Raw genomic sequence first — 14,863 nt, forward strand, 5'->3', positions numbered from 1 at the left:
GCCGTTAAGTGCAGATTCGTTCGGTATGCGGATGAATACAAAGGCTATCGATGCTATGATCCTACTACAAAACGTATTAGGACCTCTAGGAATGTTGTTTTTGATGAACAAAATTTCCAGGTAAATGACTCTGAAGCGTTGCCATCTCGAGAAGTAGAGGTATATGATCCATGGATGAGCGCAAATCTTTTTGCTAACACAGGAGAAACATGTCAGGCGAATTGTCCTTTCATCGGTTTGAGTAGGGGGTTGGATGACTCACCGATGCGTATTGAACCATCTCCAGTGGAACCACCCAAAGTAGAACGCTTCTCTGGACAGATATACACTAGACGGGACAAAAATATAAAACAGAGGAATGTGGAAAGCATCGCTAATGATCCGACTCAAAGGCTGTCACGCATTAGGCATCCTATTCAACGATGGGTGAGTTATGAGACCTTTTCTCTTGATTTCCAGTTGTTTATGTCCCAGCTCACAAAACAGGATGAACCCACTTGTTTTAATCAAGCTCTTCAATCTCGTCATTGGACTGAAGCTATGAATGAAGAAATGGAAGCACTTCATGAGTGCTAGACTTGGGAGATAGTACCTCGGCCAGAAGGAAAGAATGTAGTTGGCTCAAAATGGGTTTATAAAACAAAGTATAATCCTGAAGGAAGTATTGACAGATATAAAGCGCGATTTGTTGCTCGGGGATTCACACAACAATATGGTGAAGATTACGATGAAACTTTTAGTCCGGTAGTCAAAATGGGTACAATTCGTGTCATCATATCCCTAGTAGTCGACCGAGGATAGAGGCTTAGCCAGATGGATGTTAAAAATGCATTCTTGCATAAAACTTTAAAGGAAGAAGTGTATATGGAGCAACCTCCTGGTTATGCCGAGAAGGATCCTACTGCCTGGGTGTGCAAACTAAGAAAATCTCTGTATGGGTTGAAACAGGCGTCCCGTTCTTGGTTTGAAAGTTTTTCTATGCAAATTCAAAGCTATGGTTTTAGAAGATGCTCTCTGGACCACTCGCTCTTTATTTATCAAAAGACAAACATCGTTATACTTCTTATATATGTTTATGACATTGTGATCACTGGGAGCTCAGATAATCATGTGCAAGACGTGAAGCAGTTTTTAATGAAAACTTTCAAGATGAAAGATTTAGGGGAGTTGAGGTACTTCCTTGGTGTGGAAGTTGACAGGCAACAAGACACATTGACACTCATGCAACAAAAATACACTCTTGATCTTCTGGAAAGAGTCGGGATGACGAATTGCAAACCAGTCAGCACTCCGGGTGTATTACATCAAAGGCTGAGCTCTGAAGATGGCCATCTTTGTGTCAACCCAACAAAGTATAGAAGCCTAGTGGGGATGTTGCAGTACTTGACCTTTACCAGACCTGATATAGTTTATGCTGTCAATCAGGTATCCCAGTTTATGCATGCTCCAACGGAAGGTCATATGGAAGCTGTGAAGCGCATTCTACGCTATTTAAAAGGAACTATAGGAGATGAACTTGTTTATCGCAAGAACGATAACCTACATAGAGGGTATGAACTCATCACTTATACAGACGCAGATTGGGCAGGGGATCCAGATGAGAGACGATCTGTCTCGGGATATTGTGTATATATTGGACACAATTTAGTGTCCTGGAGCAGCAGAAAACAAAAGGCAGTTGCATGGTCGAGTACAGAGGCTGAATACAGGTCGATGGTTGCAGGCACGACAGAAGCTACATGGATTAGACACTTATTGAGTGATCTTGAGGAGACAATTATTCAATCATTTCTTCTATGTGATAATCAAAGCGCAATAAACATTGCATGTAATCCTATTCAGCATAGCAGAACGAAGCACATTGAGATTGATCAACATTTTATACGGCAGAAAGTCGAGATGAAGGAGATCGAACTACACCATGTTCAAACAGAAGATCAAGTGACAGACTTGTTTACCAAGGGGTTAACAGGACGTCAATTTTGGCTATTGAAGAGCAAGTTGTACATGCTCCAAAACCACGTACAACTTGAGGGAGGGTGTTAAAATATAGTATGCGTATGGATCTGGATCCAGATCCATACGCACGTTAAATATTCTAACACATGCTCAATGTTGTTTCATTAATGGCATTCCTGTAATATTTCTGTAATCTCAGCCATTGTATATTTTCTTATTTATAAAATTTAGGGCTTGGAGGTCGAGTTAACGTGCGCCGCCCCAGCCATTGTGCATCTCCCTCCTCTCTCTCTCCTTTCTTTATTTTCTGCAGTGAAGGCTGAACCTCACACGGAATCTTATACACCCCTTGTAGGAAAATGATGAGGATAAAATGTTGAAAACCAATGGATCACTGTTTCTTCCAGATTTAAGGACGAAACACAGGGAACTAAACACTGACCATGTCACTCCAGCGAAATAAGGCAGAAAAACAACCCGCTATACTCACACATGCAACGACAACAGTAGTTCTCAGCTCCTTGTCAGCTTTATGCACGACATCTGGTATTACCACTATGAATGGCTTCATGCAGTAAGAAAGTTGATGGACCATAATAATATGGTAAAATTTATCATATAATTTGGAGGAGTGATAATTTAAGATAAACCATGTGCCTTCAAAAAATTGTTTAAAAATCCAACTTAACACTACAAGCATGTCGGAACTAGAACCGCTTTCACTCGACTCATGTTAAGCTTTGGAAATGGAGAGGGAAAAGTACAGGAACTTGGACAGACAGTGACTAAAATTGGTCAAACTCAATTGACTGATTGAACTTTAAGCTCAGCCTGAGAAATCAAGTCCATAATTACCAAAATCCACGGTCCTCACTCATCAAGAGAATAACTTCAAGAAAACAAGAGAAACACATGCCAAATGGAGAGAGTCCCTAATGCTCATCTCACCGATAAACAAATAAAATGCATGTCATATTTCTTAAAGTCAAATGGCGCTTGGTAAAACAGCCTAAAAAAATAGCTTGGTGGCTGCAATGGTCTCACTAAAGGTCAAATTAATTTTGCAAAAGATAACCTCTATATTTAGCCAAAATTGAAGTTCAGCTTCATCAACTGAAACAGATGGACAATTCCATATATCGAAATACTAAAGGGAAAAAGAAGGAATGAAACTTAGCACCAAATGACACAGCTGTGCAGTCAAAATATGGAAGAGCATTTTTGCAATTAATCCATAAATCAGGATACAGATATTATAAAAGAGAATAATCATGAAGTGATTATGCAAACTTTACTACAACTAGAAAGTAATAAAACTTTCTTACAGCTACCAAGTTTTAAACAAATACCAAGATCGGTGAAACCGGGCTCTATTTTTGCCTGATACAAAAGAGTGTCTATGACTTCTTTCCGGTTCATATAAAGTTGCAGACACCTTTCTATAATATTTTGTACCTGCATCAAATGGAAAGAGGAAAGGGAGAAATTATATCTATTACAACTCACAGACAATACAAATACACATAGAAGATATTAAAATGATGCATCTTCAGAGGAGCCTTATTCCTTAATATTTATTGCTAACTGTCAATATAAAGACAGCTTAGAGATGCATTTGCTACTCATAGAAGTAACCAAAGATGCAGGCATGCTAGACATATAATTTGAATGAAGAGTATCCACAACATAAATAACAGCAAGTAATTGGAAATTGTCTAGAAATTAATTCTAAGACACAAATTGAGTACAAAGTCAAGAACTTATGATTTAAACAGACTGCCTCATCTAGAGAGAGAGAGAGCAAATATCAAAATTAATGACATTGAAGGAAACTGTCAACTAAATTATTGCATGCCTTAAGTATACATGTCTATACTGTAAATCAGGCCAGATCTGCATAGTTTACACAAAAACCAAGGAGAACAGAGAAGGCCAGTCATGACCCCTAATGGTCATCGATGGAGAAGAGTCAACTCCATTAATATTTTATTTATACGAAAACCCTAAAACGACAAATTGTATAAGTGTACATATACTAGAATAAAACTACAGAATATGCCACAATAAACAGAATGAAAAATACAGCACAAGATACATAAAAATTACAATGGATGCACTAAGCTGTCACCCCTTCATGAGAGGAGGAAAATGCCCATTGATATCTTGCTTCTCAATATAAACCTCCATGTTTTTTATTGAATACAAGTGTACCATGTTTATATCAGTTGGTTTCTAATGCTTGGTTTTGAAATCCTTGTGCATTTATAGGTTGCTCACCGTAGACATATATAAATAGGGTTTTGTGAATTTTTACATATGGCTCCTGTGTTAAGAAAAAGTCTAACCAGTAGTTTGTTGACATTAATTATCTTACGGAATACATACAAAGAAAAACTATATATATGTTGATCCTTAGTCTATGATTCAATGAGCAAACTGGAAAGTCAACCATGTTTTCAATTCATTATAGCATGAACCAAAAGCTGGAATATAACCTGAACAGAAGAATTTGGAAAGTACAGCATGCTACTTTTCCGAAATCTTAAAAAAAATCTTACTGGTAAAAGGCAACTAGTCCCAAAAAAACTCATTCAGTGCCTATCTTAGACTTTGAAAAGTCAAATAACCTTAAATTATTTCTTAATTTTCTACTCTTTTTGTGCTTTAACAAAGTTTAAGAAGCTTTTTCAGAGACCAGCTGGCTTCTACTTATGAAATAGACACCATTAGACATCTCCATACACATGCATACAACAAAAAACAATGCCTTGTATGTAACCTAAGTGGCTTTGCCTACTCTCATTGACATGGGACGCCACCAAAAGATTTTTAAAATTTGAAAAATTTGAAAAAATCATAAAATTCAAAAAAATGATAGATAACTATAATAAAAATATTAGACATGCACAAGGTCATCAAAATTCATGATTGTGTAAAATGGTGAAAGTTTTATTACAAAATGCAGTAGGACTAGAGCTGCTACTGCCTATAAGCTTATATATATATATATATATATATATATATATATATAGAGAGAGAGAGAGAGAGTAGCTCCCAAACCCAAACAATCCTAAACGGCTTCAAAGGGACAAAGTTTTAGGTGTTTGCTTAATCCGAACTCATAAACGTTCATATTTTTTTTGTCAAGATACGTTATTTAGAGCGATCTAAAATCGACGGCTTATATTGCACCAAAACCTTGTGAAATAGAAATTGAGGCTTCTCATCGAAGAAGATTCATTTCAAAGCATGGTTTTAGTGAACAAACAATGATGAACACATCTTCAGATTAGGATGGTTTAGAACATGCAACCATGTTTTTTAAAAGCGTTTAGGATGGTTTAGAACATAACTGTATATATGTAGGTGTTTCTATGGTGGTACCATGCCAGCATAACTTATGGTGGTACACACTTGATTTACATGGATCTAAGTTCCAAATGCAAAATATAACCATTGGATCATGTTTAACATGTTCTATTTACTATTTTCATGTGTTAAAGTTGACTGAAATATGATGTTATACACCATTATTAAACTACCCTTATTGTCATGAATTGTGAGCCGTTGATATTCAGTCTCAAAAATAGGATCTTATGATGTATTGGATATGATAAAACCTTATAACATAGTAAATGCTAGACATAACTGTATGGTTAGATCTACCATTTGGTGGCTAGATCCATACAAACAAGAGTGTGTACCACCGTATGGTATAATGGTATAGAACCACCTTATATTCCCCCCCCCCCCCAACACACACACACACACATATATATATATGTGGGGGAAAATATAAAGTGGTTCTGTACCATTATATAAGATTGGTCTTCAGCTCGAGAATCTACAGTTGCCTATGATGGTGATGAGTCATCTTCATATCAAGCAAAAACTACCAAAATCACATGGCGATCTAAGAAAGTTGAATGAATTGGATTCCTCTATTCAAGCACAGCAAACAGAACTGACATGAAGGTATTCAAATCTTAGCACTCAAACCTCATTAAACCCTACCATGGCCTATGACAAGTAAATTCAAGTCAACCAATTCCTAAGACGTTACAATTTTGAGAACTCACTATAATGGGCTATTCAAAGTAAATGAAGCTCAAGATTGCATGCCATAAAATCTACCCAAATTAGACAATGCAAGCATTTGAAAAAGTAAGAAAGGAAGACAAACAATATGACACAACTAACTTTTCTTTATTGTTTATGCATAAAGCAATTAAAGAACAGGTCAAAAAATATGAATAAATGTTGATAAGTAAATAGGAAACTGTTTAACAATCATACCACAGAAAGCACATTCTTCATCAAAAAAGAAATACTGACAACAACAAAATAACAACTCCATACCAACTGTATGTCCTGCCGAGACACCCGCCTGGTTTCCCCTCCAGAGACTTTATTGGCATCCATAACTGAACTAGGCTGCAAATAAGATCTTGCTGAAACTACCTGACCTTGCCCTGCTACATGAGCTGGGACTTCAAATGCTCGTCCCTCAAGCTGATGATGACTTTGTGCAACAAGTTGATGGTAATACTGGCTTGTGTAGCCTGGTGTCTGATGGTGCAAAGGATTTGGAGAAGACACCAGAGCATGACCAGGTAACTATGCAAAGGGAAAAGATATAGTACAAGATCATGCATTTGAGCGTGAAAACAAAATCAATCATCTGTTGAACAAACTTTGCATCAGTAATTTAAAATGCTACTTAGGTAGTTTTTTAATGATCAGACATCAGAACCAAGGAATCGGACTCGGCGTGGAGCCTCCACAGAGGTCTGAGCTATTCAAACTTCGATCTCAAATCCCCACTCTTCAGGGACTTGAGATTCATTTTTTTAGGCAAAAAGGGTGGATCGCCTGCCCAACGTGGAGGCGTCAAACAAAAGATATGCACATTTGAGATCCCTATGCATTCAAAACTTGTATCCATAGAGACCACAACCAGAAACAAAAGAAAAGAAGCTCAGAACCAATTAAATCCACAAAAATGCACTCAGGCCTGACCTACAGCAGCCAGACGGTAGGCTCAAAAGATAATTAGTAAGTAGAAAGCCCAGAAAAGCAAGTTCATGTATCTTACGGCCCAAAGAGGTAATTCCCATTGCATTTACCAAGGGGAAAGAGCATCTGCAGTCTATTAAATGCGACTCTCAAATACAGAGAAAATTCCCCATGTCAATCTCATATTTATGTACAAAAAAAGAAAGGAAATTATAATGGCCTCCCTGGATGAACCCCATTTTTATCCAACAGATTTCACTTGACTAGGGTCCACATTTCACAATATATGCAATACCAACAAGTGTTGAAGCAACAGTACAGGAATACATCCATCTTTTAGATTAAAAGAAGAGAAACAGGTTGCATGACATGACATAATATCATGAACTCAAAAAGTAATACAACTGCAGTGTGGTTTAATTCTCTTAGAGTGACAATTATCAAAGGATTAGCATTTTGCCTTCGCTTTTGATCTACCAATCCAAAGATAACTTGAGCAAAACAAATTTTGTTAGTAGTCACAGATATTTACTTGTAGGAGACATCTTGGAAATGATATTTGTGATGCCAGTTAGCATTTACCATTCCAGTTGGCAGGCTTCAATTTTGCATGCAGCATTGTGTATGCAAATGCTGTCAGTTCAGCCTGCCTCCAGCCACACCAACTCTAAAAGTACAGGCTACTCTCTCTTTAATGGTCCAAGCTGACTCAATTGATGATTACGTGAAACTTGAGTTCTTTGGACCACAGTCACAAATCTCGGTCTCGGCTATATCTCGGCAAGGCAATTTCTAGTGATAATATAGGTTTAGTTGATAAATCTTGGGGAAAAATTCAGTGCTTTAACAAATTTAAGAATATAAAAATAGTGGAAATAAGAAAAAAACATGTTTAGATAATAAAATACACATAATAAAAGAAATAAGTAAAACATATAAAAAAAGAAGAAAAACGTAGTTAAGATATAGAAAAAAAGTAAAAAAGTAAAAGGTAACTCATGATATTATCAATGATAATATCGCGATATATATAATTTTCTGATATTTTCACAATATCATGATATTTTTCCTTTAATATCCTTTTATGAATTTATAGCTATATTATTGCTATATTTTCAAAATATTGCCTATATCTATGACTATGCTTTGGACCCACCAATGTTATTATAAGCATGTCTTGCCTTGAAGCAAGGGTCCTTTTGCCTTGAGGCAGAAAAGAGCTCAAGGCATGTGCATCTAGGCGCACACATCAATTGCTTTGGTCAAATGGGGGTCATAACCCCCATTTGACCAAAAGTCATTTTTTTTAAGAAGCATAATGGAGGGGAGGGGTTAGGGAACTCCCCTTTCCTCTTCCTCCCTTCACTCCTTCACTCTACCTACGGGTGACTGTTAACTAAGATATGCATATTTGCACATACATGTTTGTATATAAACATATATATTTCATCATTGTAATAAGTTAAATACCCAATAGGGGGTGTTTTAGTCTTTTCACAACCTTATAATAGGTTGTGCCCATTAGGGGCACAACAGTCCTTTTATATTTTTTCCTTTTTTATTTTATTTATTGTCTTTTAACTTTAGGTTAAGGGCATTGAGGTAAAAGGGATTTAGAGTCGTTGGGACCTCCCCAACGGCTCTATTTTCAGCTGTTGGGAAGTTCACAATGACTTATGAATGTGTGAAGTGTATATATAGGGGTGAGTCCCCTCTTGTATCCTAATGCTTTCTTAAGCATTTTAGTTACACAAATCTTTATATTTTTATTGTGTTCTTGGCCCCTAAGTGGCCGATGTGTACGTGTTTATGTGGTTAACCCATAAGTGGTCTTTGTGCTTTTCAATATAGTGTTCTTGTAAGCCCATGAGAGGCACTTTCTTGTTCTTATTCTTGTTTCAATAGATGGTATCAGAGCCTTCATGCTCTTGGGTTGTGATTTGTTTGTGAAGAACAAGAGGAGGATCGTGAGATTGGAGTATTGGTCCATTGGTTCAGTGTCTCGGGAAGTGCACCATCAAATGATCCCCATCACTTTGGGAGAAGCTCCAATGAGTACGGGAGAAACTCTAATGATTATGGAAGAATCTCAAATGATCATGAAAAAAATGACTATGAATACAAGAGTGGCAAATTGATATGTCATTTTTGTTATGAGCCAGGTCACATCAAGTCTTTTTACTCAAAAAGGAGAGAAGATGAAGAGATGAAAATAAGGTGGCTTTCGTGGGACCATCTCTTGAAAGAAATGGTGAAAGCGTGAGCTCAATGTCTATAGCGCAACTCATGGAAGCACTGCAACCAATGTTAAAAAATCAAGCATCTTCTCTCTCTGGTGAGACCGTATCAACATGCATTGATCCCGGTAAAACTTTTTGGATTCTTGATTTCAGAGCTTCTTTTCATATGACTCATATCCTATATGTTTCTCAAATTGTGAATCATGCATGCAAAATATCTTTCTTACCTAATGGTTTTTTGATATAGGATCTTCAGTTCAAGAAGCCGATTGTGCGAGGCCATAGATGGGGAGATCTCTATATAATAGACAACCTTGAATTATCAAACCATATTTTTTATAATTTTGTGAAAAAGAAAGATATAGAAAATTGGCACAAAAAACTAGGATGTCCTAGTATGTTAAAATTACATTTGTTTTTATTTCTTGCAAATTATAAAGAAAAAAAATTACTTTATGAGGAATGTAATTTTGGTAAAATGAAATCCTTGCCATTTGGACCAAGTCATTTTATATTTAAAGAACCATTTGAGTTGGTGCATTCGGATGTATGGGGACCGGCTCCGGTTGTGTCCAAAGGTGGAGTATCATACTATGTTATTTTTATGGATAGTTATAGTAGACACAACAACAACAACTACACCTTCATCCCAAAACAATTGGGGTCGGCGATATGAACCAAAAAAGAAAATCATTCTAGGTCTTCCACATGAATCCTTCTCCTCCAATCATTTCTATCCAATGCCATGTCCTCGGTGAGGTTCAAAGCATTCATATCCTTTCCTATCATCTCCATCCAAGTCTTCTTAGGCCTACCACGACCTCTTTTAACTAATATATCTTCCCATTTCTCCATCCTTCTAACTGAAGCATCATTAGGCCTTCGCCGAATATGTTCAAACCACCGTAAACGATTCTCTCTCATCTTATTTTCAATGGATGCAACGTCTACCTTCTTACGTATCTCCTAGTTTTGAATCTTATCTTTTATTGTATTTCTACACATCCATCTAAGCATACGCATCTCCGCTACACTCATTTTTTTAATATGATGTCTCTTGGCAGTCCAACATTCTGTACCATATAGTAAAACGGGCCTAATAGTCGTCCTATAAAACTTTCCCTTCAACCGCAATGGCATTCTACGATCGCACAACACTCCAGTTGCACTCTTCCATTTCATCCACCCAACCTTTATCCTATGATTTACATCTCTATCAATTTCTCTATGCTTTTGAATGATAGATCCCAAATATTTGAAACAATCATCCACCGGTATTTCTTGCTCACCAAACTTCACTACACTCCCAACACTACTTCGTTGCTTACTAAACTGACATTCCATATATTCTGTCTTACTCTTACTCAACTTAAAACCTCTTGCTTCCAATGTTTGTCTCCATAATTCTAACTTAGCATTAGCCCCAGCTCTAGACTCATCAATCAAAACAATATCATCAGCAAACAACATACATCACGACACATTTTCTTAAATTGATCTTGTAAGCTGATCCATCAGTATAGCAAATAGGAAAGGGCTTAATGCAGATCATTGATGTAACCCAACCGTTATAGGAAAATTGGTTCTCACCCCTCCACAAGTGCAGACATTGGTTACTACTCCTTCATACATATCTTTAATTATACTAATGTACTTGAGAGAAACACCTTTCTTCATCATTGTCCACCAGAGAACATCCCTAGGTACTATATCATATGCCTTCTCCAAATCAATAAAAAACATATGCAAATCTTTGTTCCTCTCTCTATATTTCTCAATAAGTTGTCTAAGAAGATGTATAGCTTCCATAGTTGATCTTCCAGTCATAAAACCAAATTGATTCTCCGATATCATGATAACCTTCCTCAACCTATACTCAATCACCCTCTCCCAAAGTTTCATAGTATGACTCATGAGTTTTATACCACGATAGTTTGTGCAATCTTGTATATCACCCTTATTCTTATATAGAGGCACAAAAGTACTCTTCCTCCACTCATTAGGTATCTTATTTGTCCGCCAAATCTTGTTAAAAAGATTTGTCAACCATTCTAAACCTTTCTCACCCAAGCATTTCCAAGCCTCGATAGGTATACCATCTGGGCCAACTGCCCTTCTTGATTTCATTTTCTTCAAAGCCTCTGCAATTTCTTTCTTTTGAATCTTACGCATGAAGTCACGATTCATCTTATGAAAAGGAATGGAGAAGTCTCCAAGATCCTAAGCATGACTTCAATTAAATAGCTTATCAAAATAATCTTTCCATCTCTCTTTAATATCCTCATCTTTGACTAAAACCCTTTGTGTTTCATCTTTGATACATCTAACCATACCCAGATCCCTCGATTTCCTATCTCTCATCTTTGCAAGCCTATAAATATCCTTCTCGCCTTCTTTGGTATCCAACTTGTCATAAACCTCCTTATATACCTTATCCCTCGCGTTTTGAACTATTTTTTTAGCTTCCTTCTTTGCTATCATATACTTCTTCAAATTCTCATTATCACGACACGACTCTTAGATTTCTATAACACTCTCTTTTAACCTTAATAGCTAATTTGACATCCTCGTTCCACCATGATGTATCCTTACCTAGCGGTGCACCGCCTTTAGACTCACCCAATACCTCCTTAGCCACTTTTCTCATGCCACCTGCTATCTTATTCCACATTGATTCTGAATCCTCTTCGAGACACCAATCAGCTTCCTTAACTATCTGCTCTACAAACATTCCTTATTTAGCTCATTTCAGTGCCCACCACTTAATTCTAGGATCTATCCTATGTCTATCCCTTTTGCGGCATTTTTTAATTCTAAAATCTAAAATTAAGACTCTATATTGTGTAGCTACACTTTCTCCTGGTATAACCTTACAATCGATGCAACAAGCCCTATATCTCTTTCTAAGTAGGAAAAAATCTATCTGACTCGTATTAACCCCACTTTTAAATGTTACTAGGTGAGACTCCCTCTTCCTAAACCAAGTGTTTGCTAAGATCATATCATAGGACAAACCAAAATCTAAAATCCTTTCTCCACTTTCGTTTCTTTCTCCTATACCATAGCCTCCATGGATACTCTCAAATCCATCCCTACTAATGCCTACATGTCCATTAAGGCCATCGCCGATGAAAAGCTTTTCTCCATAAGATATCCCTTATACTACTCCATTTAAATCTTTCCAAAATTGACACTTAATGGAATCATCTAAACCTACTTGAGGTGCATAAACACTAATAATATTAATAATATTCGTACCTAATATTAATTTAATAAGTAAAATCCTATCACCCTTCCTACGGATCTCAACTACATTATCTATAAACCCATGACTAATAACAATCCATACTCCATTCCTATTCCTATTTATTCCTGTATACCAAATCCTATATCCCCAAGGTTCTATCACTTTTGCTTTCTCACCTACCCATTTGGTCTCTTGTAAACATAAAATATCCATCTTTCTCCTACACATAACATCTACAAACTCTATCAACTTACCAGTTAAAGACCCTATGTTCCAAGTGACTAACCTAATTTTATGATCTTGAACCATGGTTGCCAGTTGAGGAAGCGGGAAGCGGGAAGCGATACGGGAAGCGGGAGCGGGAAGCGAGGCATTTTCAAAATTTTAGGAAGCGGGGAAGCGTGGGACCACTTAGGAGCGATTCGGGAAGTGTCTCGGAAGCGACCTCGGAAGCGTCTCGGAAGCGACCTAGGAAGCGTCTCGGAAGCGAGGGGAAGCGAAAAAAATAAAAATAAAAAATAAAAAATACAAAAAATTGAAAAAAAACAGGGGAAGCGTGGGGGAAGCGCGCTTCCCATTAAAGGGAAGCGCGCTTCCCAAAAAAGGGGGACGCTTCCCCCACGCTTCGGAAGCGCGACGTTTCGCGCTTCGGGGAAGCACGCTTCCCCTTTTAGCTAGGCGCTTCCGGTAACCCTGTCTTGAACTATCTTCTTTACCCCCACCCGTCCAACAAAGTGAGGGAACCCTTGCCTATTTGACACCACACCCGGGCATCGGTGTGATGCGTCGCTTCTGGGCGACGACCTAGCAACCCTTGCCCATTTATCACTGCCTCCGGGCCTATAGCGTACAGCGCATCGCTCAGTAGGGAACGCCCCAACGAAATTCTCATATTGGTATACACTGGATATATTTCTTTAAACACAAATCCAAAGTATTTGATTGTTTTAAAAAATTGTATCATTTTGTAAAAACTCAATTTAAAGCTAACATTAAAATTTTTAGACCTAATTCTGGAGGAGAATTCTTATCAAATGAATTAAAAAACTATCTTGATTTACATGGGATTATACATCAAAAATCTTGTCCCTATACCCCTCAACAAAATAGGTTGACCGACAGGAAACATAGACAGATTGTTGAGACTACTAGAACACTTCTTATATCAAAGAATGTTCCTAAAATATAAACTTTCCGCTAAAGCTATTACTTGTATTTTCTTGGGATATACTGAAAACCAAAAAAGGTATAGATGATATGAAATAAGAAATGACAAGCTATATGCTTCAAGAAATGTTATGTTTCTTGAAAATGAAAATGGGTTTGATAAAGATATGGCAAAGAGCATTATGATTACTCGTTTCTTTTTTATCTTGCTAATGAGCATGATAAAGGTGTTGATTATTATAGTAATGGCATTCATGATGTGTATGAGAGTGACAATGAGGATACTCATGATGCACATGAGAATGAGAATGAAGGTCTTGATGACATAGATCATTCACATAATGAAGTTCAAACTTATACTCGACGTACCGAAGATCATCTTCCATGTGCCCTATAAAGTTATTCCCAAAATCAAGACATAGATTTATCTAGTATTAGAAAATCCATAAGGATCTCCAAAGCTTCAAGTAGATTTGTGTCATGACTCCTTTGAACCCAAACATAGAGCATGTTTGATGGCCATCTAGTCATATGTAGAACCATCATCTTACAATGATGTTAGGAATTATCAAGAATGGATAAGAGCCATGAATGATGAATTAGAAGCTCTAGAAAAGGCAAAAACTTGAAAAATTCAAACATTACCTAAAGAAAAGAAAACATTAAGGTATAGATGGGTTTATAAAACTAAAACCAAAAGTGATAGGACATTAGAGATATATAAAGCTAGATTTGTAGCCAAAGGGTATAGTCAAGAGTACGGAATAAATTATGATGAAACATTTTCTCTAGTTGCTCGTATGACCACAATTGAGTTACATCAAGGATCTGCTTTAAGCCCTTTCCTATTTGCTATAGTGATGAATGAGCTTACGAGACCAATTCAAGAAAATGTGTCGTGCTGTATGTTGTTTGTTGATGATATTGTTTTGATTGATGAGTCTAGAGTTGGGGTTAATGCTAAGTTAGAATTATGGAGACAGACATTGGAAGCAAGAGGTTTTAAGTTGAGTAAGAGTAAGACAAAATACATGGAATGTCGATTTAGTAAGCAACGAAGTAGTGATGGGAGTGTAGTGAAGTTTGGTGAGCAAGAAATACCGGTGGATGATTGTTTCAAATATTTGGGATCTATCATTCAAAAGTATGGAGAAATTGATGGAGATGTAAATCATAGGATAAAGGTTGGGTGGATGAAATGGAAGAGTGCAACTGGAGTGTTGTGCGATCGTAG

The 14,863-nt window shown here is 37.0% G+C and overlaps 1 protein-coding gene across 3 annotated transcripts in view; it reads right to left on the reverse strand.

Moving 5' to 3' along the window:
* LOC149843706 (uncharacterized) overlaps positions 1-14,863 on the reverse strand; it is a 41,058-nt gene that overhangs the window by 13,430 nt on the left and 12,765 nt on the right. For all 3 annotated transcript variants that reach the window (XM_090000031.1, XM_090000032.1, XM_090000033.1), the window contains exons 2-3: positions 6,319-6,576; positions 3,309-3,414 (exon numbers count right to left, since the gene is read on the reverse strand). In XM_090000031.1, the coding sequence (XP_089856157.1) occupies positions 3,309-3,414; positions 6,319-6,576 (364 nt within the window). The remainder of the gene's footprint in view (positions 1-3,308; positions 3,415-6,318; positions 6,577-14,863) is intronic.

This window comes from Nuphar pumila, chromosome 3, assembly GCF_984573655.1.
Source record: "Nuphar pumila chromosome 3, dmNupPumi1.hap1.1, whole genome shotgun sequence".
Lineage (NCBI taxonomy): Eukaryota > Viridiplantae > Streptophyta > Magnoliopsida > Nymphaeales > Nymphaeaceae > Nuphar > Nuphar pumila.